The sequence below is a fragment of the Mobula birostris genome, unplaced genomic scaffold (assembly GCF_030028105.1).
Source record: "Mobula birostris isolate sMobBir1 unplaced genomic scaffold, sMobBir1.hap1 scaffold_783, whole genome shotgun sequence".
Taxonomy (NCBI): Eukaryota; Metazoa; Chordata; class Chondrichthyes; order Myliobatiformes; family Myliobatidae; genus Mobula; species Mobula birostris.
The window spans coordinates 100,442-122,482 of record NW_027278500.1 but is presented as its reverse complement, the minus strand read 5'-3'; the positions used below and the strand labels follow the sequence as shown (position 1 = coordinate 122,482).

At 44.4% G+C, this 22,041-nt stretch overlaps 1 protein-coding gene across 4 annotated transcripts in view; it reads left to right on the top strand.

Moving 5' to 3' along the window:
* LOC140193735 (polyunsaturated fatty acid 5-lipoxygenase-like) overlaps positions 1 to 22,041 on the top strand; it is a 74,347-nt gene that overhangs the window by 34,172 nt on the left and 18,134 nt on the right. For 3 of the 4 annotated variants that reach the window (XM_072250909.1, XM_072250910.1, XM_072250913.1), the window contains exons 7-11: positions 5,015 to 5,158; positions 6,313 to 6,516; positions 8,317 to 8,403; positions 11,445 to 11,614; positions 15,941 to 16,062. In XM_072250909.1, coding sequence (XP_072107010.1) covers positions 5,015 to 5,158; positions 6,313 to 6,516; positions 8,317 to 8,403; positions 11,445 to 11,614; positions 15,941 to 16,062 — 727 coding nt within the window. The remainder of the gene's footprint in view (positions 1 to 5,014; positions 5,159 to 6,312; positions 6,517 to 8,316; positions 8,404 to 11,444; positions 11,615 to 15,940; positions 16,063 to 22,041) is intronic. The other variant, XM_072250912.1, reaches the window with a different exon arrangement.

The following is a 22,041-nucleotide window of genomic DNA, read 5'->3' as shown; positions in this document are numbered from 1 at the left end:
GGAACAGACTGGAGATTCTGTGAGCCTGACAGATATACCCGCATGGTGCGTTGCCTCCCAGGTGCCAGGGTACGGGATGTCTTGGATCGGGTCCTGGGTATTCTAAAGGGGAAGGGTGAGCAGCCAGTTGTCTTGGTACATGTTGGTACCAATGACATAGATAGTACAAAGGAGGAGGTCCTGAAGAGAGATTTCCAGGAGTTAGGAAGGAAGCTGAGAAGCAGGACCTCCAGGGTAGTAATCTCGGGATTGCTACCTGTGCCACATGCTAGCGAGGGCAAGAGTAGTCGGATCAGGCAGATGAGTGCCTGGCTGAGAGACTGGTGTAGGGGGCAGGGCTTCAGATTCTTGGATAATTGGGATCTCTTCTGGGGGAAGTATGACCTGCTCAAAAAGGACAGGTTACACCTGAACCCGAAGGGGACCAATATCCTGGCGGGAAAGTTTAATAGAGCTGTTAGGGAGGGTTTAAACTAATTTGGCAGAGGGATGGGAACCGGAATGATAGAGCGGAGGAAGGGGAAAACAGAAATAAATCTAAGATAGTGAGCAGTAAAGATGTCAGGAAAGACAGGCAGGTGATGGGGCAAATGTGTAGCCATTGGGATGAGTTACAGTGCAATAAAGTTGCAGTGAAATCAAAGCAAAAAATATCAAATACTGGTCTTAAGGTGTTGTACTTAAATGCACGCAGCATAAGGAATAAGGTGGATGATCTTGTTATACAGCTACAGATTTGCAGGTATGATATTGTGGCCATCACTGAGACCTGGCTAAAGGATGCATGTCTCTGGGAGCTGAACGTCCAAGGATACACGGTGTATCGGAAGGATAGGAAGGTAGGCAGAGGGGGAGGCGTGGCTTTATTGGTAAGAAATGATATTAAATCATTAGAAAGAGGTGATATAGGATCGGAAGGTGCAGAATCTTTATGAGTTGAGCTAAGGAATAGCAGGGGTAAAAGGACCCTGATGGCAGTTATTTATAGGCCTCCAAACAGCTGCAGGAATGTGGACTACAAATTACAACAGGAAATAGAAAAGGCTTGTCAGAAAGGCAGTGTTATGATAATTGTGGGGGATTTTAACATGCGAGTAGATTGGAAAAATCAGGTCGGCACTGGATCTCAAGAGAGAGAATTTGTAGAATGTCTGTGAGATGGCTTTTTAGAACAGCTTGTTGTTGAGCCCACTAGGGGATCGGCTGTACTGGATTGGGTATTGTGTAATGAACCGGAGGTGATTGGAGAGATTGAGGTGAAGGAACCCTTAGGAGGCAGTGATCATAACATTATTGAGTTCACTGTGAAATTTGAAAAAGAGAAGCCGAAATCTGATGTGTCGGTGTTTCAGTGGAGTAAAGGAAATTACAGTGGCATGAGAGAGGAACTGGCCAAAGTTGACTGGAAAGGGACACTGGCGGGAAAGACGGCAGAGCAGCAGTGGCTGGAGTTTATGTGAGAAATGAGGAATGTGCAAGACAGGTATATTCCAAAAAAGAAGAAATTTTCGAGTGGAAAAAGGATGCAACCGTGGTTGACAAGAGAAGTCAAAGCCAAAGTTAAAGCTAAGGAGAGGGCATACAAGGAAGCAAAAATTAGTGGGAAGACAGAGGATTGGGAGGTCTTTAAAACCTTACAAAAGGAAAGCAAGAAGGTCATTAAGAGAGAAAAGATTAACTATGAAAGCAAGCGAGCAAATAATATCGAAGAGGATACTAAAAGCTTTTTCAAGTATATAAAGAGTAAAAGACAGGTGAGAGTAGATATAGGACCGATAGAAAATGATGCTGGAGAAATTGTAATGGGGGATGAGGAGATGGCAGAGGAACTGAACAAGCATTTTGCATCAGTCTTCACTGAGGAACACAGCAGGATACCGGACACTCAAGGGTGGCAGGGAAGAGAAGTGTGCGCAGTCACAATTACGACAGAGAAAGTACTCAGGAAGCTGAATAGGCTAAAGGTTGATAAATCTCCTGGACCAGATGGAATGCACCCTCGTGTTCTGAAGGAAGTAGCTGTGGAGATTGCAGAGGCATTAGCGATGATCTTTCAAAAGTCGATAGATTCTGGCATGGTTCCGGAAGACTGGAAGATTGCAAATGTCACTCCGCTATTTAAGAAGGGGGCAAGGAAGCAAAAAAGAAATTATAGACCTGTTAGCTTGACGTTGGTGGTTGGGAAGTTGTTGGAGTCGATTGTCAAGGATGAGGTTACAGAGTACCTGGAGACATATGACAAGATAGGCAGAACTCAGCGTGGATTCCTTAAAGGAAAATCCTGTCTGAAAAACCTATTACAATTTTTTGAGGAAATTACCAGTAGGCTAGACAAGGGAGATGCAGTGGATGTTGTATATTTGGATTTTCAGAAGGCCTTTGACAAGGTGCCACACATGAGGCTACTTAACAAGATAAGAGCCCATGGAATTACAGGAAAGTTACATACATGGATAGAGCATTGGCTGATTGGCAGGAAACAGACAGTGAGAATAAAGGGATCCTATTCTGGTTGGCTGCCGGTTACCATGGTGTTCCACAGGGGTTCGTGTTGAGGCTGCTTCTTTTTACATTGTACATCAACGATTTGGATTATGGAATAGATGGCTTTGTGGCTAAGTTTGCTGACAATACGAAGATAGGTGGAGAGGCCGGTAGTGCTGAGGAAATGGAGAGTCTGCAGAGAGACTTGGATAGATTGGAAGAATGGACAGAGAAGTGACAAATGAAGTACAATGTTGGAAAGTGTATGGTTATGCACTTTGGCAGAAAAAATAAACAGGCAGACTATTATTTAAATGGGGAAAGAATTCAAAGTTCGGAGATGCAACGGGACTTGGGAGTCCTCGTACAGGATTCCCTTAAAGTTCACCTCCAGGTTGAGTCGGTAGTGAAGAAGGCGAATGCAATGTTGGCATTCATTTCTAGAGGAATAGAGTATAGGAGCAGGGATGTGATGTTGAGGCTCTATAAGGCGCTGGTGAGACCTCACTTGGAGTACTGTGGGCAGTTTTGGTCTCCTTATTTAAGAAAGGATGTGCTGACGTTGGAGAGGGTACAGAGAAGATTCACTAGAATGATTCTGGGAATGAGAGGGTTAACACATGAGGAACATTTGTCCGCTCTTGGACTCTATTCCTTGGAGTTTAGAAGAATGAGGGGAGACCTCATAGAAACATTTCGAATGTTAAAAGGCATGGACAGAGTGGATGTGGCAAAGTTGTTTCCCATGATGGGGGAGTCTAGTACGAGAGGGCATGACTTCAGGATTGAAGGGCACCCTTTCAGAACAGAAATGCGAAGAAATTTTTTTAGTCAGAGGGTGGTGAATCTATGGAATTTGTTGCCACGGGCAGCAGTGGAGGCCAAGTCATTGGGTGTATTTAAGGCAGAGATTGATAGGTATCTGAGTAGCCAGGGCATCAAAGGTTATGGTGAGAAGGCGGGGGAGTGGGACTAAATAGGATAAAATGGATCAGCTCATGATAAAATGGCGGAGCAGACTCGATGGGCCAAATGGCCTACTTCTGCTCCTTTGTCTTATGGTCTTATGGGTAATAACTGTTCCTGAACCTTGTGGTGTGGGATGTATAACTCCTGTACTTCCTTCCTGATGGCGGCAGCAAGAAGAGAGCATGTCTTGGATGGTGGTGGCCTTTGCTGATGGATGCTGCTTTCTTGTGGTTGACCCTGTGGTGAGGAAGGCAAATGCAATGTTAGCATTCAGTTCAAGAGGACTAGAAAATAAAAGTGAGGATGTAAGTTTGAGGCTTTATAGAGCACTGGTGAGGCCTCACTTGGAGTATTGTGAGCAGTTTTGTGTCCCTTATTGTAGAAAAGATATGCTGAAACTGAAGAGGGTTTGAAGGGGGTTCATAAAAATGATTCTGGGATTGAATAGCTTGTCATATGAAGAGCGTTTGATGGCCCTAACCTATATTCGCTGGAATTCAGAAGAATGAGAGGTGACGTCATTGAAACCTATCGAATGGTGAAAGGCCTCAATAGAGTAGATGTGGAGGGGATGTTTCTTTTGGTGGGACAGTCTAAGACCAGAGGACACAGAATGGAGGGACAACCTTTTGAAATCGAGATGAGGAGGGATTTCTTTAGACAGAAAGTGGTGAATCTGGAATTCTTTGCCACAGGCAGCTGTGGAGACCAAGTCTGTGTGTATATTTAAGGCGGAAGTTGATAGATTTTTGATTGGTCAGGGCATTAAGAGATACAGGATGAAAGCAAGGGATTGGGGCTGAGAAGAAAAATTGGATTAGCCGTGATGAAATGCTGGAGCAGACTCGATGGGCCATATGGCATAATTCTGCTCCTATAGCTTATGGTCTTGTGGTCTCTCCTTGTAGGTGTGCTCAATGGTGGGGGTAGCTTTTCCCGTGAAGGTCTGGGCCATATCCACTACTTTCTGTAGGCTTTTCCATTCTTGTGCATTAATGATTCCATACCAGGCTGTGATAAAAGCAGTCAGGATACTCCCCACTCTGCATCTAGAGATTTGTCAACATTTTCGATGACATGTCAAATCCACGCAAAGTTCTAAGAAAGTAAACTTCTTTGTAATGGCAGTTATATGCAAATTCCAGGATAGATCCTCTGACATGATAATGCCAAGGAATTTAAAGTTATTGACTCTCTCAACCTCTGATCCCCTGATAATACTGCCAGATGGATCTCCAGTTTTCTTCTGCACACCTGACAGGTGATCGGTGAAGCCAGGTGAGAGGAGAGCTGGGTGGGTAGGGAGTGGGAAATGAAGTGAGAGCTGTGAAGTGACCTGACCTCCTGAGTTCCTCCAGCATTTTAGAATTCTGCTGTCCGTTGACATAATTAGATTTTCTAGAGAAATTCTGCAAAAATCTTAATAGCGGGTAACCAAAGTATTAAAAGTGTTATGCTGTCGCCCCACATTGGGTGTCGATTGCTTTTTGTGTTGGTTTTAGTGAGGACATTTCTCTCTCTTATCTATGACTCTGTGTGTGTTTCTTGTGTCTGTTCACAGAAAGGGAACATTTACATTGTGGACTACAAGATCTTGGATGGAACTATTGGAAATGTGATTAAGGGGAAACAGCAATACGTGGCAGCTCCCCTCTGTCTGTTGTTCCAGGACCCCCAGAACAGGCTGATGCCTCTGGCCATCCAGGTAGCTGGGGGAGTGGGCATGTGGGATCTGAGAATGATGGAAGGACCATTACTGCCACCCAGTAATGGTCTGAAGGCAGAGAGGAAGAGAGACAATGAAAGAACGAGGATGTTTGTGGCTGGAAAGGAATGGAGAGGGAGAACAAGACATAGAGAGACAGAGGGGGCTGGGGGAGGGAGAGGGGAGACGGAGATGAGAGGAGGAGGGAGATGGGAAGAGAGAGGGGGTGGCAGAGTGTGGTAGAGAAAGAAAGGGAGAGAGCAAACAGCAAGAAGGAGGGAAGGAAAAAGAGGAGAAAAGGAGGGGGAGAGATGGGAGAGAAATGAAAAAGAAAGACTGATGGAAAGGGGAGGAATCAAGGGAATGAGGGAAAAGAAGGAGTAAGATAGGAGAGAGAGGAAAGAAGAGAAAGACTAAGAGAAGATGGGAGAGTATATAGAGAGATGTGAAGGCAGAGAGCAATGGCACCATTCTAGCTGATTGCATCACCATCTGGTGTGGAGGGACCACTGCACATGACTGTAAAAAAGCTGTACAAAGTTGCAAACTCAACCATCCCCATCATGGGCACTAGCCTCCCCAGCTTTGAGCGCATCATCAAAAGGTGATATGGCATCCATTATTAAGATTCACCATCACACAGGATATGTCCTCCTCTTATTGCTACCCTTAAGGACAAGGTACAGGAGCCTGAAGACACACACTCAGATGTTTCAGGAACAGCTTCTTCCCCTCCATCATCAGATTTCTGTGGAGGTATTCAGTACCTCCACTGTTGTTTTTGCTCTCTTTTTGCACTACTTTGGGCAAGTAAACTGGAGGATCCATAGAAAACCCACACGTTCCAAAATTGAACTATATTGCTGCCACAAAGCAACAACATTTCACAAACTGTGCTGGTGACATTAAACCTAATTCTGATTCAGGGAGAGGGGAAAGGAAAGGATGAGATTGAAGCTGAGGGAGAGGGAAGGTGGCAGGGAGTTAGCATGGACTTAGTCGGCTGAATGGCCTTCTATGTTCTCTGGGAATGTACAACAAGCAGAAAGAGTGAGTGAGTAGCATTGGGTGCCTTCAGGAGCTCAGGATCAGAGGCTCCTATTCCAGGCCAACGTTTCACACTGTTTCAAACCTTCACCTTCCCTCCCCTGCAGCTTGGGCAGAACCCTGGGCCAAACAATCCCATCTTTCTGCCCTCGGATCCAGAGAACGTCTGGCTGCTGGCCAAAATCTGGGTGCGGAGTTCTGATTTCCAGATACACCAGATGGGCTTCCACCTGTTTGGGACTCACCTCCTGGAGGAGGTGTTCTGCATCGCCACGTTGAGGCAGCTTCCTGCCGTGCACCCCATCTTCAAAGTGAGTGTCCCCAACTCTCCTTCTCTTCCTCTATATCCCTCCCTCCCTCAGTCCTCTCTCCCTTCCACTTACTTCCTCCTCTATTATTCCAGCTCCATCTCCTTCTCTCTGTCTCCATGTCCTTCCCTTCATCTCATTGTCTTTCTGTCTCTGTGTGTCTTTTTCTTCCCATTCTTCTCTCTGTCTCCCTTTCTCTCTTATGTCTCTCTTTCTCTCTCTCATCTCTATGTATCAGGTCGATCTGTGGAGTGCTTTCTGCAGCTCTCCCATCCATATTGTGAAATGCCCCAGAGATATCAATCTTGTTCATTGGGCTCCCTGCCCATCGGCTGATACTGTAGATATTCCACTGTGCTTCTCCTCTGCCTCTTCCCCCCCCCCCACTGTTCCTCCCTCCTTTGTCCCTCTCTTATCCTTTCCCTCCCTATTCCTATTCTTCCTTTCCTGTATCACCCCATCTTCACTGCAACCTATTGAGGGCAGTTGCTTCCCTGGGAACAATAGTGGCAGGAGCTTCACTGCAGACTAGGGATTCACTGAAGCTTTGGTGGACATGGTTTCACTGGGGATTATCATGAACGGGACTTCACTGTAGAAAATGGTAAATGGACCTTGATTGGGGACTATGCTGGGAGGTGCCTTACTGGGGACAGTCATGGGTGGAGCTTCACTTGGGAGAAGGATGGGTGGACCTTGACTGAGGACTAGTGGGAGTGGCATCACTGGTTCGTGGGCCTGAATTGGGGTCTATGGTCGGAGGGGTTTGACTGGGAACAATCATGGGAGGGGCTTCGCTGGGGTCAATGGTTGGTAAACCTTGGTTAGGATCTCTCATGGCAGGGGCTCCACTGGGGCTTTGGTTGGCAATGCTTCACTAGGGACAATGGAGAGTAGAGCTTGACTGGAGACCATTATGAGTAGAGCTTCACTGGGGACAATGGTGGGTAGACCTTGATGAGTCTGCGGGAGGAGCTTCACTGGAGACTATTGTGTGTGGGACTACTGTGGACTATGGGAGTTGTGCTTGACTGAGGACAATTGTAGGCTGAGCTTCACTGGGTTCTAGTGGACAGAGCTTCACTAATGACAATGGAGGGTGAAGCTTCATTGGGACTATAGTGGACGGAGCTTCACTAGGGATTGGTGCGTGGAGTTTCATTGAGACCTAGGTTTAATGAAGCTTTACTGGATCAAGGCCATTTCCATAGTTGCTGCCTGGCCTGCTGAGTTCTTCCAGCATTTTGTGTGTGTTCCTGATTCTAGTCCAAGTTTCCTCGATCACCCATGAAAAGGACAGATCAAAAGGATTATTTGTAAAAGTGGCTAAAACCATGGCCACACACTCTCCCTGCCCCTTACTGGTGAGATAATGGAAGGAGAGGGAAGTTCACCAACAATAAGCGTCACTTTCCACCCTCTTTTCCTGCAGTTCCGTGTGGAGTCTCCATTGTCAGGCAAAGGCCTGAGTTGGGGTGGCTCAGTAGCATAGTGGTTGGCACAACGCTTTACAGTACCAGCAACCCAGGGTTCAATTCCCGCCACTGCCTGTAAGGAGTTTGTATGTTCTCTCTGTGACTGTGTGGGTTTCCTCCAGTTGCTGTCATTTCCTCTCACATTAATTGATCATTGTAAATTGTCCTGTAGCTAGGCTAGGGTTAAATCAGGGGATTGATGGGTGGCCCAGCTCAAAGAACCAGAAGGGCCTATTCCGTGCTGCACTCCAACAAAATAAATTATGAAGTTCATTGCCATCCCAGGCTTGCTCTGCTCAACCTGGTGACCTATCATTTCTTTCCTCAGCTGCTGATTCCACATACGAGGTACACACTGGAGATAAACACACGAGGCAGGATTGAACTCGTGGGCGAGAATGGTATCGTTGCCAAAGTAAGTCACACCATTGCGGCTTTGATCACAAACTGCCGAAATTTCATTCTTCAAGGGTGGTACAGTAATGTAGCAGTTAGTGTCATGCTATTACAATGCCAGCTGTAAAACTAGCATTCGTTTCCCCCTGTATCTTCTCTCCGTGATCACGTGGACTTCTTCCGGGTGCTCAAGTTTCTTTCCACGTTCCAAGGACGCTAGGTTAGGTTTAGTGAGTTGTTTGGCACCAGATGCATGGTGACACTTGCAGGCTGCCCAGAACAATCTTGCTGATTTGATTTGATGCAAACAGTGCATAACACTGTATGTTTCAATATGCATGTGATAAATAAAGCTGATCTATAATCTTTAATCAAGGCCATTCAATTTCATTAGTGCAAGGTTTCACAATCTGTTTGACCAACATGCAATACATCAGAATCTCTTAGCAGTCTTCCACAATCTTCTACACCTCCCCCCAACCTACTGGAAAGATGGGGTCCTTTAATTTAATGCAGCGGTCCCCAACCACTGGGCCATGGACTGGTAACGGGCCGCAAAGCATGTGCAACCGGGCCGTGACGAAACGATATGATTTGGCGATAGGAGTCAGCTGCCCCTTTCCTCATTCCCTGTCACGCACTGTTGAGCTTGAACGCACGTGAGGTCATTACCCGAGCATCATCCATGTCAGCACGGGAAGGAGATTGATTCCTCGAGCTTGCAAATGACGGCGGGCTGAAAAGTATATTTGACATAACATCTCTGCTGGCATTCTGGATCAAAGTCAAGGCTAAATATCCTGAGATAGCCACGAAAGCACTGAAAATGTTGCTTCCATTTCCAACATATCTCTGCAATGAATGCAACGAAAACTAAATTGCAGAATAGACTGGACATAAGGAACCCCCTTCGACTATCGCTGTCTATCATCACCCCTCGATAGGACCGTCTTGTTGCAGGGAAACAAGCCCAGGGCTCCCACTGATTCAGCGATATTGATGTGTTGCAATGACTTTATATGTTCATAGGAGGAAAACATGCGCTGTGTGTTTAATATCCAAATCTTACTTAAAATGTTATGATGCTATTGCCTTATAAGTGACTCATATAGCCATATAACAATTACAGCACGGAAACAGGCCATCTCTGCCCTTCTAGTCCATGCCAAATGCTGCTCTCACCTAGTCCCACTGACCTGCACTCAGTCCATAAAACTCCATTCCTTTCCTGTCCTTATACCCCCACCCCCCGGGGTTGGCCAGTCCGCAAGAATATTGTCAATATTAAACCGGTCCGCAGTGCAAAAAAGGTTGGGGACCCCTGATTTAATGTACTATCTTGAATTCAGCACCTTGGATAGTTCCAGAGGGGGCAGGGTAGATGTGAAGTTTATGTTTCTTTGTGTGGGCAATCTCAAACATAGAACATTACAGCACAGGAATAGGTACTTGGCCATGATGTCAGTGCTAACCATGGCACCAATTTAAAATTCAATTAACCAGCGCATAATTGATGTATTCATGTGCTTGTCTAATGCCTCTTAAACTTCATACTTTCTCTACCTCCTCAGGCAATGCATTCCAAACACTCTGTGTAACAAAAAAACTTGTCTCATAAATCTCTTTTAAAATGTTCCCCCTCTCACCTTAAAGCTATGCCTCTAGTATTTGACATATTCACCCTGGGTAATTGATCAGCTAAGCCACTCAAACTTTATATACAGTACTATGGAAAAGTCTAAGGCACCCTAGCCCTATGTAACTCTCGCTTCGGCTTGTGGCTTAGTATAGGGGATGATAGGCCCCGGCCCGGCCAAACTTAAGAAATTTCATTTGGGTCGATGCTGCACGGTATGTCCCCTTTTACAAATCAGTACCATGAAATAACAAACAGTACACAATATGTGATTAAACGATTGAGCTTTATAATTCTTAATTTGACTATATGGTTAATCAAAAATAGCTTTAATGTAATACACAAATGTTGGGTGAACTCAGCAGGTCAAGCTGCATCTATAGCAGAGAATAGTCAACATTTTGAGCTAAAAGCCTTCATTCAGGACTGGCAAGGAAGAGGGATGAAGCCAGAATAAGGAATGAGGGGAGGGAAAGGAGTACAATCTGGCAGCTGATGGGTGGAAATGTTAGGGTTGAAGAAGAAGGAATCTGATAGAAGAGAAGAGTGGACTATCTGGGAGAATGGGAGGAAAGAAGGTCAAAAGAATGATGAATGGAAAGATGGAAGGAATGCAAAAAAGATAGTAAGGGAGGATAAAGGAAAGAGACAGAAAGAAAGTAAAGCAAAGAAAAAAGAATCAATGCAAAATTTAGAGAAAAAAATGAAATCAGAAAGGATGAAATGATGTAAGAAGAGGAGAAAGAAAATTTCTGACAGAGGGATGGAGAGATAGGAGTAGAGAAGTGATGGAAGAAGGATGGATGGAAGGAAGAGGGGCAGACTGAAAAGGAATCTGAGAGGAGAGAAGAATGGACCATGGGTAAAAGTGAAGAAAGAGGGGCACTAGAGGAAGGTGATGGACAGATGAAGAGATGTTTTAATGTAGGATTCGTGCAAATGGATCAGCACAGACTCAGATGGCTGAAAGGCTGATTTCTATTTGCTAAGCAGTGTGAATTCAATTATTTCTTTATTTAATTAGCACAGTACCAGTTCCTTCCAGACCAATGAGCTGGCCCCGTCCAATTACACTCATGTGACCAATTAACCCACTAACCAGTACGTCTTTGAAATGTGGGAGGAGAACATACAAACTCCGTACAGACTGCAATGGGAATTGGACCCAAGTCGCTGGTTACTCTAACCACTACACTACTGTTCTTCTTAAGTAAGGGGTGAAAATTATCCAGGGTTGGCTTATGATGGTGGTGGGGGAGGGGTGGAGGTGGGCATAAATGGATATAGGGAATTGAAGTAGTGATGAAATCTTCCTTGATCTTATAATGCACTGGATGAGGTTTGAGAGGCTCTTGATTCATCTACAGCTCCAACAAATAATTAAATTCTAAATGGAGAAATCTGGTTTGATATTTTTTCCCCAGTTAGTGGCTTCAGGTGGCCCTGGCCTGGATGCATTTGCCCAGCAGATCTTTAAGTCATTCACCTACAGGTCCATATGTCTCCCTGACAACTTGCAGGACCGTGGAGTCCAGGGGTTGAAGGAATACTTCTATCGGGATGATGGACTCCAAATCTGGGGTGCTATCAACAAGTAAGTTCTTTTGGTAGTCAGAGACAACTGGATTGCATGTTTTAATTGATGACATTTAGTTTGTCAGTCTTTGTTTGTGTATCGAGTTTCATTTTGTTGTTGGACTTCACTATATTGTATTTAGATGTTCAGGGTAGAATATGGTGATATATACTGTATGTACTTTGATAAAAAATTAACTTTCAACATTGAACATTGAACAAGAGACAACAGATGCTTGGAGCTAGAGTAATGGACAAAGCGCTGGGGGAGCTCAATGGGTTATGCAGCATCTGTGGAGGGAATTGGACGGTCAATGTTTCAGGAATCTGGTGCAGAGGGTTTCCACATTGGGAAGAAGCCAACATACTGGCAGCCGCTCTAATCTAAGAGGGAGTAGGATCTCTTCTTCAGAGGAGGATCTGAAACATCGCACTGTTGATTTCATAAGACCGTAAGGCCGTAAGACCATAAGACAAAGGAGCAGAAACGGCCATTAGGCCCATCGAGTCTGCTTCACCATTTTATCATGAGCTTATCCATTCTCCCATTTAGTCCCACTCCCCCGCCTTCTCACCATAACCTTTGATGCCCTAGCTACTCAGATACCTATCAATCTCTGCCTTAAATACACCCAATGACTTGGCCTCCACTGTTGCCCGTGGCAACAAATTCCATAGATTCACCACCCTCTGACTAAAAAAATTTCTTCGCATTTCTGTTCTGAATGGGTGCCCTTCAATCCTTAAGTCATGCCCTCTCGTACTAGACTCCCCCATCATGGGAAACAACTTTGCCACATCCACTCTGATCATGCCTTTCAACATTCGAAATGTTTCTATGAGGTCTCCCCTCATTCTTCTAAACTCCAAGGAATGCAGTCCAAGAGCGGACAAACATTCCTCATATGTTAACCCTCTCATTCCCAGAATCATTCTAGTGAATCTTCTCTGTACCCTCTCCAACGTCAGCACATCCTTTCTTAAATAAGGAGACCAAAACTGCCCACAGTACTCCAAGTGAGGTCTCACCAGCACCTTATAGAGCCTCAACATCACATCCCTGCTCCTATACTCTATTCCTCTAGAAATGAATGCCAACATTGCATTCGCCTTCTTCACTACTGACTCAACCTGGAGGTTAACCTTAAGGGTATCCTGTACGAGACTCCCAAATCCCATTGCATCTCCAAACTTTGAATTCTTTCCCCATTTAAATAATAGTCTGCCCGTTTATTATTTCTGCCAAAGTGCATAATCATACACTTTCCAACATTGTATTTCATTTGCCACTTCTCTGCCCATTCTTCCAAACTATCCAAGTCTCTCTGCAGACTCTCCGTTTCCTCAACACTACCGGCCCATCCACCTATCTTCGTATCGTCAGTAAACTTAACCACAAAGCCATCTATTCCATAATCCAAATCGTTGACGTACAATGTAAAAAGAAGCGGCCTCAACACGGACCCCCACGGAAAACCACTGGTAACCGGCAGCCAACCAGAATAGGATCCCTTTATTCCCACTCTCTGTTTCCTGCCAATCAGCCAATGCTCTATCCACGTATGTAACTTTCCCATAATTCCATGGGCTCTTATCTTGTTAAGTAGCCTCATGTGTGGCACCTTGTCAAAGGCCTTCTGAAAATCCAAATATACAACATCCACTGCATCTCCCTTGTCTAGCCTACTGGTAATTTCCTCAAAAAATTGTAATAGGTTTGTCAGGCAGGATTTTCCTTTAAGAAATCCATGCTGAGTTCTGCCTATCTTGTCATATGCCTCCAGGTACTCTGTAACCTCATCCTTGACAATCGACTCCAACAACTTCCCAACCACCGATGTCAAGCTAACAGGTCTATAATTTCCTTTTTGCTTCCTTGTCCCCTTCTTAAACAGCGGAGTGACATTTGCAATCTTCCAGTCTTCCGGAACCATGCCAGAATCTATCGACTTTTGAAAGATCATCGCTAATGCCTCCGCAATCTCCACAGCTACTTCCTTCAGAACATGAGGGTGCATTCCATCTGGTCCGGGAGATTTATCTACCTTTAGACTATTCAGTGTCCTGAGTACTTTCTCTGTCGAAATTGTGACTGTGCACACTTCTCTTCCCTGCCATCCTTGAGTGTCCGGTATACTGCTGATGTCTTCCTCAGTGAAGACTGATGCAAAATACTCACTCAGTTCCTCTGCCATCTCCTTATCTCCCATTACAATTTCTCCAGCATCATTTTCTATCGGTCCTATATCTACTCTCACCTGTCTTTTACTCTTTATATACTTGAAAAAGCTTTTAGTATCCTTTTTGATATTATTTGCTAGCTTGCTTTCATAGTTAATCTTTTCCCTCTTAATGACCTTCTTGCTTTCCTTTTGTAAGGTTTTAAAAACTTCCCAATCCTCTGTCTTCCCACTAATTTTTGCTTCCTTGTATGCCCTCTCCTTTGGTTTAACTTTGGCTTTGACTTCTCTTGTCAACCACGGTTGCATCCTTTTTCCATTCGAAAATTTCTTCTTTTTTGGAATATACCTGTCTTGCACATTCCTCACTTCTCGCATAAACTCCAGCCACTGCTGCTCTGCCGTCTTTCCCGCCAGTGTCCCTTTCCAGTCAACTTTGGCCAGTTCCTCTCTCATGCCACTGTAATTTCCTTTACTCCACTGAAATACCGGCACATCAGATTTCGGCTTCTCTTTTTCAAATTTCACAGTGAACTCAGTCATGTTATGATCACTGCCTCCTAAGGGTTCCTTCACCTCAATCTCTCTAATCACCTCCGGTTCATTACACAATACCCAATCCAGTACAGCCGATCCCCTAGTGGGCTCAACAACAAGCTGTTCTGAAAAGCCATCTCGCAGACATTCTACAAATTCTCTCTCTTGAGATCCAGTGCCGACCTGATTTTTCCAATCTACTCGCATGTTAAAATCCCCCACAATTATCATAACACTGCCCTTCTGACAAGCCTTTTCTATTTCCTGTTGTAATTTGTAGTCCACATCCCTGCAGCTGTTTGGAGACCTATAAATAACTGCCATCAGGGTCCTCTTACCCCTGCAATTTCTTAGCTCAACCCATAAAGTTTCTGCACCTTCCGATCCTGTATCACCTATTTCTAATGATTTAATATCATTTCTTACCAATAAAGCCACGCCTCCCCCTCTGCCTATCTTCCTATCCTTCCGATACACCCTGTATCCTTGGACGTTCAGCTCCCAGAGACATGCATCCTTTAGCCAGGTCTCTGTGATGGCCACAATATCATACCTGCCAATGTGTACCTGTCCCTCCAATGATTCTGCTGAACTCCTTCAGCAGCTCGTATTGGCTCCTAGTTGCTAAAGTTTGGCATAAGGCAATGAGAGAATTTGTCACAGCAAGAAAAAAGGCCATTATGTCCATTGATTCTCTGCTGGTAGAACAATTCCTTCAGACCCATAAGCCTGTTCTTTCACAACAGGGTGGCAAATTATTCCTTATCGAGTGCCTCTTTCATTCCCCCTTAGAAAATGTCAACTGCCTCTTGTTTCTACCACCTGGGTCACTGTCCACTCTCCGCAGCTTTTCGACATATTTCCTCACAACCCTTTCGTTCCCTTCCACCCAAGATTCTATACTCCATGAAAAAACTGCAGACTTGCGGATGCACCTCTATTCGTGAGAGAGGGAAAAAAAAACAATCTCTCTTCCACACTTGCAGCTGTCTTGGTAAACAGCCAGCATAATCAAAGACTGCACCCACCCTGAACATTCTCTCTTCCACACTCCACCACATCCCCAGATGGGCAGAAGGTACAAAGTCTGAGAGCACGTACCACATGGTTCAATGACAGCTTCTATCCTGATGTTAGAAGATTACTGAACATATCCCAGTACAATAAGATAGACCCTTGTCCTCACAATCTACCTCGTTATGACCCTTGCATCATGTTGTCTGTCTGCGCTACACTTCCTCTGTGAGTGTAACACTCTATTCTGCATCCTGTTGTTGCTTTTTCCCTTGCACTACCTCAATGTACTGATGTGATGAAATGGATGGCATGCAAAGCAGAAGTTTTTCACTGCCCTCAGTATGAACCTAATTATCAATTCACAAATTTACCAGTTGTCTTCTTCTCTCTGCTCTCCTGCACACATCTGGCTTAAATGTCACTCCTCTGGTGAACAGTAATGTTGGAAAGAGAGTCACGGGGTTTGGACCCATGGATGATGGAGGAACAGCAATGTATTTCCAGGCTGAGACAGAGACCAGAGGAGGGCTTAAACAGGGGAGTTTCTCAGAGAAGGGTCTTGCAGACGGACAAGATGGAGGGGGCTGCTTAATCATGTTTCTGCCCCACAGGTACGTGAAGAACATCATGGGGCTCTACTACAAGAGTGACTCCGACGTACTTAAAGACGTGGAGTTGCAGGCTTGGCTGAAGGATGTGGTCCAAGAGGGATTTGCAGATCTCCCTGGAATTGGTGAGTGAAAGTTCTAGTTTTGAGGTATAGTTGGGAGGGACAGCAATCAGGTGAGAAAAGAGAAGCTCCAGGTGATGCCCCATTGTCAACCTCTCCAAAAAATGGATCTTGTCCTGAACCACTGTATCCTCTCTGTTTGGAACCTGGATCCAAGAGATGAAGTGACCACCAGGGTTTTACCACTCTTGAGATAAGGACGCTGTCAGTAATGCCCATTGTTCATTGCCCCCGGGGGGGGGGGGTGGTGGTGAGTGGTGTTTAAGTCTCAGCTGTTGTTCTGGGTCTGGAGTCATGTAGAAGGGAGAGGAGGAAGAGTGGCTGGTCTCTGTCCCCGGGGTTTTCATTGTAACTTCAGGGTCAGCATGTTACAGTAGGTTTATTTAAGGCCATAAATTTTCCAGCTACCGGACTGTGGGACACTTTCCAGTGGCTCAGGTACTTGACTCATAACTTTTCCCTTCTTCCTATCTGATGCCTGCTTGATGATCCAAATGTAGCCGTGATACTGAGGGCAGCACCGTGGCGCATGTGATAAAGCTACTGCCTCCCTGTCTCAGCAACCCTGGGTTTAATTCTGACCTTGGGTAATGACCATGTGTGGAGTTTTCCTGTTTTGTGACCAAGTGGATTTCCCTTGGGTGTCTATGCGTCATGGAGCATTGAAACAGGCCTTTTGGCCCACTAAGTCCTTACTAACCAGCATGCACCCTTTTCAAGGATTCAAAGATTCAAAGTACATTTGTTATCAATGTATGTATGCAGTATAAAACCTTCAGATTCGTCTTCCCACAGGCAGCCACAAAACAAAGAAACACCATGGAACCCGTTCAAAGAAAACGTCAAACACCCAATATGCAAAAAAAAAAAAAAAAAATCATGCAAACAGCAAAAAGTGAGGGAATAGTAAACAGAATATTAAGCATCAAACTGCAGGATCCTTGAAACAGTCTAGGAATGTTCAGTTCAGTTTAACATTGTGCCATTCGTTGGCTGCAGATCGCAGAGCCAGTCCATCCCAGTCAAAATCACGCAAAATAGGAATAAAAAGGAGTAACCAGAAACCCATATAACTTGAACTGCAGAGTCCTCTAAAAACAAGTCTAATTCACAAATCTCAACGATCAAACTTGCCCAAGACCCAAGACTTTGTCCCACTCAGTTTCTGCTGACAGTCAAGCACACTTTTACACTTATCTCAATTTATTTTCCCCAGGTTCTACCCCTCACCCACATACTAGTTTAGAAACAGGAGCACCTTGGGATCAAACCTGCTTCTCTGGAGCTGGATTGTGGCAGCTTTACTAGCTGCAGCACTGAAGGTGTCCTGTTTTCAACCCATGTCCCAAGCATGAGAGGGCTGGTAGACCAATTGGCCACTGAAAATTACTGGGCTGGGTATGGAGTCATGTGCAAGTGCTTTGATGAAGGGTAGAACCTGCAGGAAGCTGATGGGAAAATGAGAAGAACAAAATGGAAATCACAGAGGATTGTTGGTATTGGTAAACACACGAGATGTTGAAAATCCAGAGTAATACACACAAAATGCTGGAGGAACTCAGCAGGTCAAGCAGCATCTACACAGAGGAATAAACAAAGTTTAGGGTCATGAATGGTCTCAACCTGCAATGTCAACTGTTCATTCCTTTGCACAGGCGCTGCCTGACCTGCTGAGCTCCTCCAGCATTTTGTGTGTGTTGTTAGTATTGATGTTGGTTTACCATTGTCACATGTACCAAAATAGAGTGAAAAGTTTGTCTTGCATAATGTTCATTCAAATCAAAGCAATACACGGTACATTGAGATAGAACAATCCACTTCCATGGGGACCTCAACTTTGTCATGGTTTGGAGGCTTGCGTGCCTCAATGACCCATAGAGCGATGTTGGCTGGAGACAGGGCTTTACGTTTTTGCTCTTGGTAGGGTCACCCATACCAGACAGTTCAAAGGGTAGAAGCAAGATGGAGAGTGGTCCACCAGTCCTCCAGGTTCAGGGGTTCAGTTCAGGGCTAACAACCCTGACTGGTAAAACAAAATTGTTACAGAAACAGCAGTGGAGATTCCTTCTACATCTGAGTGTGACGGTATTTCTGAGTCTCCACCTGGGACTTGCATGACTGACAGTAGCAAAAACCGAGTGACTGATATGATGAAGGAAGCCCTGAACATCACCTGAGATGGAGGACCTTCATTGCTACCCTAAACAGCACTGGTGTAATGGGTAGCATTATGTGTAATAACAATGCAGAACAAAGTGTAAAGGGTACAGAGAGTGCACTGCAGTTAAGCAGTAAAGTGCAGGATTATAACTATAAGACCATAAAATATTGGACCAGAATTAGGCAACTCAGCCCATCGAGTCTGCTCCCCCATTTCATCATGGCTGATCCATTTCCCTCTCAATCCCATTCTTGTGCATTCTCCCTGTAACCCTTCGCGCCCTGACTTATCAAGAATCTATCAATCTCCACTTTAAATACACTCAGTGACCAGACTCCACAGCCAGCTGTGGCAATGAATTCCACAGATTCACCACCCTCTGGGTAAGGAACTCCCTCCTAATCTCCTTTCTAAATGGACATCCCTCTATTCTGAAGTTTTACCCTCTGGTCCAAGACTCCCCCACTATAAACATTCTCTCCACATCTACTTGGTTGTTTTCAGTGAGACCCCCTTCAGTGTTCTAAATTCCAAGCAGAGACCCAATCCCATCCAACACCTCATATACAATATGACAAGCATTTCAATCCTGAAATCATTTTCGTGAACCCCTTCTAAAGACCCTCCAATGTCAGCATATCCTTAGATAAAGGGCCCAAAATTGCTCACACTACTCCAAGTGAGGCCTCTCTAATGCCTTATAAAGCCTCAGCATTACATCCTCATTTTTATATTCTGGTTCTCAGAATGATGCCAGCCTTCCTCACCACTGACTTAACATGCAAGTTAACCTTTAGGGAATCCTGCATGACCCTGCATTCCTTTGCACCTTGGATATCTTTTAATTTTCTCCCCGTTTAGAACATAGTCTACTCGTTTATTCTTTCTACCAAAGCATATGACAATACACTTCCCAACACTATATTCTACTTCAGAATCAGAATCAGGTTTATTATCACCAGCATTTGACATGAAATTTGTTAACTTAGCAGCAGCAGTTCAATGCAATACATCATCTAGCAGAGAGAGAAAAAAATAATAAATTAAATAAAACATAACAATAAATAAACAAGTAAATCAATTAAATATATTGAATAGATTTAAAGGAATATGCAAAAACAGAAATACTGTGTAATAAAAAATGTGAGGTAGTGTCCAAAGCTTCAACGTCCATTTAGGAATCGGATGGCAGAGGGGAAGAAGCTGTTCCTGAATCACTGAGTGTGTGCCTTCAGGCTTCTGTACCTCCTACCTGATGGTAACAGTGAGAAACGGGCATGCCCTGGGTGCTGGAGATCCTTAATAATGGACACTGCCTTTCTCAGATACCGTTCCCTAAAAATGTCCTGGGTACTTTGTAGGCTCGTGCCCAAGATGGTGCTGACTAGATTTACAACCCTCTGCAGCTTCTTTCCGTCCTGTTTAGTAGCCCCTCCATACCAGACAGTGATGAACCCTGTCAGAATGCTCTCCACGGTACAACTATAGAAGTTTTTGAGTATATTTGTTGACATGCCAAATCTCTTCAAACTCCTAATAAAGTATAGCCGCTGTCTTGCCTTCTTTATAACTACATCAGTATGTTGGGACCAGGTTAGATCCTCAGAGATCTTGACACCCAGGAACTTGAAGCGGCTCACTCTCTCCACTTCTGATCCCTCTATGAGCATTAGTATGTGTTCCTTCATCTTACCCTTCCTGAAGTCCACAATCAGTTAGTTCATCTTACTGACATTGAATGCCAGGTTGTTGCTGCGGCACCATTTCACTAGTTGGCATATCTCACTCCTGTACGCCCTCTTGTCACCACCTGAGATTCTACCAACACTTCACTTCACTGTCACTTCCTTGACCATTCTCCTAATTGAAGTCCTCATGCAGCCTCCCTTCTTCCTCAACACTACCAGTCATTCGACCTATCTTCGTATCCTCAGCAAACTTGGCCATAAAACCATCAATTCTGTCATCCAAATCATTGACATACAACATAAAGAGAAGTGGTCCCAACACCAACACCTGTGGAACACCAGTAGTCACTGACAGCCAATCTGAAAATGCTCCCTTTATTCCCAATATTTGCCTCCTGCCAATCAACTAATGCTATGTCCATGCTAGTATATTTCCTGTAATACCATGGGCTCTTGTCTTGCTAAGCAGCCTCCTGTGTGGCACCTTGTCAAAGGCCTTTTGAAAATCCAAGTACACAACATCCACCAATTCTCCTTTGTCTATCCTGCTTGTTATTTCCTCAAATATTCAAACAGATTTGTCAAGAAAGATTTCCCATTAAGGAATCCATGCCGACTTCGGCCTATTTTATCATGTGCCTTCAAGTATCCCTGAACATCATCCTTAACAATTGACACCAACATTTCCTAACCACCGAGGTCAGGCTAACTGGCCTATAATTTCCTTCCTTCTGCTTCCCTCCCTTCTTGAAATGTGGAGTGAGATTTGCAATATCCCAGTCCTCCAGGAATATGCCCAAATCTAGTGATTCATGAAAGATCATGACCTCTTTCAGATTCCTCATGCACCTAGTCCTTCAGAACTTCCAGCTCTGCAAACACTTTCTTCCTAGTAAAAGTAACTGCACTCACTTATGCCCCCTGACACTCTCGGATATCCGCATACTGTTAGTGTCTTCCATAGTGAAGACTCATGCAAAATATTTATTCAGTTTCGTCTGCCACTTCCTTGTCCCCATTTGCTACTTCTCCTGTGTCATTTTCCAGCAGTCCAATATCTACTCTCACCTCTCTTTTACTCTTTATATATCTAAAATAAATCTTTTGGTATCCTCTTTAATATTATTGGCTAGCTTACCTTAATGTTTCATCCTTTTGCGCCCTATTGATTTTTTGTTGGTCTTTAAAAGCTTCTCAATCCTCTAACTTCCCAGTACTCTTTGCTGTATTATATGCTCTCTCTTTTGCTTTTATGTTGGCTTTGTCTTCCTTTGTCAGACACGGTGCATCATTCTGCCTTTAGAATACCTTCTCTTTGGGATGAATCTATCCTGTGCCTTCCAAATTGCTCCAAGAAACTCCAGCCATTGCTATTGTGCTGTCATCCCTGCTAGTTTCCCCTTCCAATCAACTCTGTAGTTCCCTTTACTCCATTGAAATACTGATGCATCCGACTTTAGCTTCTCCTTCTCAAATTGCATGGAAAATTCTATCATATTATGATCACTGGCTCCTAAGGATTCCTTTACCTTAAGATCCCTCACCAAATCTGGTCAATTACATAGCAGCCAATCTCGAATAACTAATCCCCTAGTGGGCTCAACCAGAAGCTGCTCTAAAAAAATCTCATAGGCATTCTACAAATTCTCTCTCTATTGGCATCCAAGACCTAAATTTCCCATCTGCCTGCAAATTGAAATTGCCCATTACTTTCATAAGATGGCCCTTTCTAGATGTAGCTCACATCCTGGCTCCTGTTTGGAGGCCTGTATGTAACTCCCATCAGGTTATTTTTCCCCTTGCAGTTCCTTAACTCTAGCCACAATTATTCTACATCTTCAAATTCTATGTTACCTCTTCCTAAGGAGTTGATTTATTTTATTACCAACAGAACCATGTCACTCCTCTCTGCCTACCTGCCTGCCCTTTCAATACAATATAAATTCATGGATGTTAAGCTCCCAACAATAATCTTCTTTCAGCCATGACTCAGTGATGTCTGAAATGTCATACCTGCCAATGTCATACCTCTGAAATGTCATACCTGCCAATCCCTAACTGCGCTACAAGATCGTCCCCTTTATTTTGCATACTGTGTGCATCCAAATGTAACACCGACAGTCCTGTATCTAT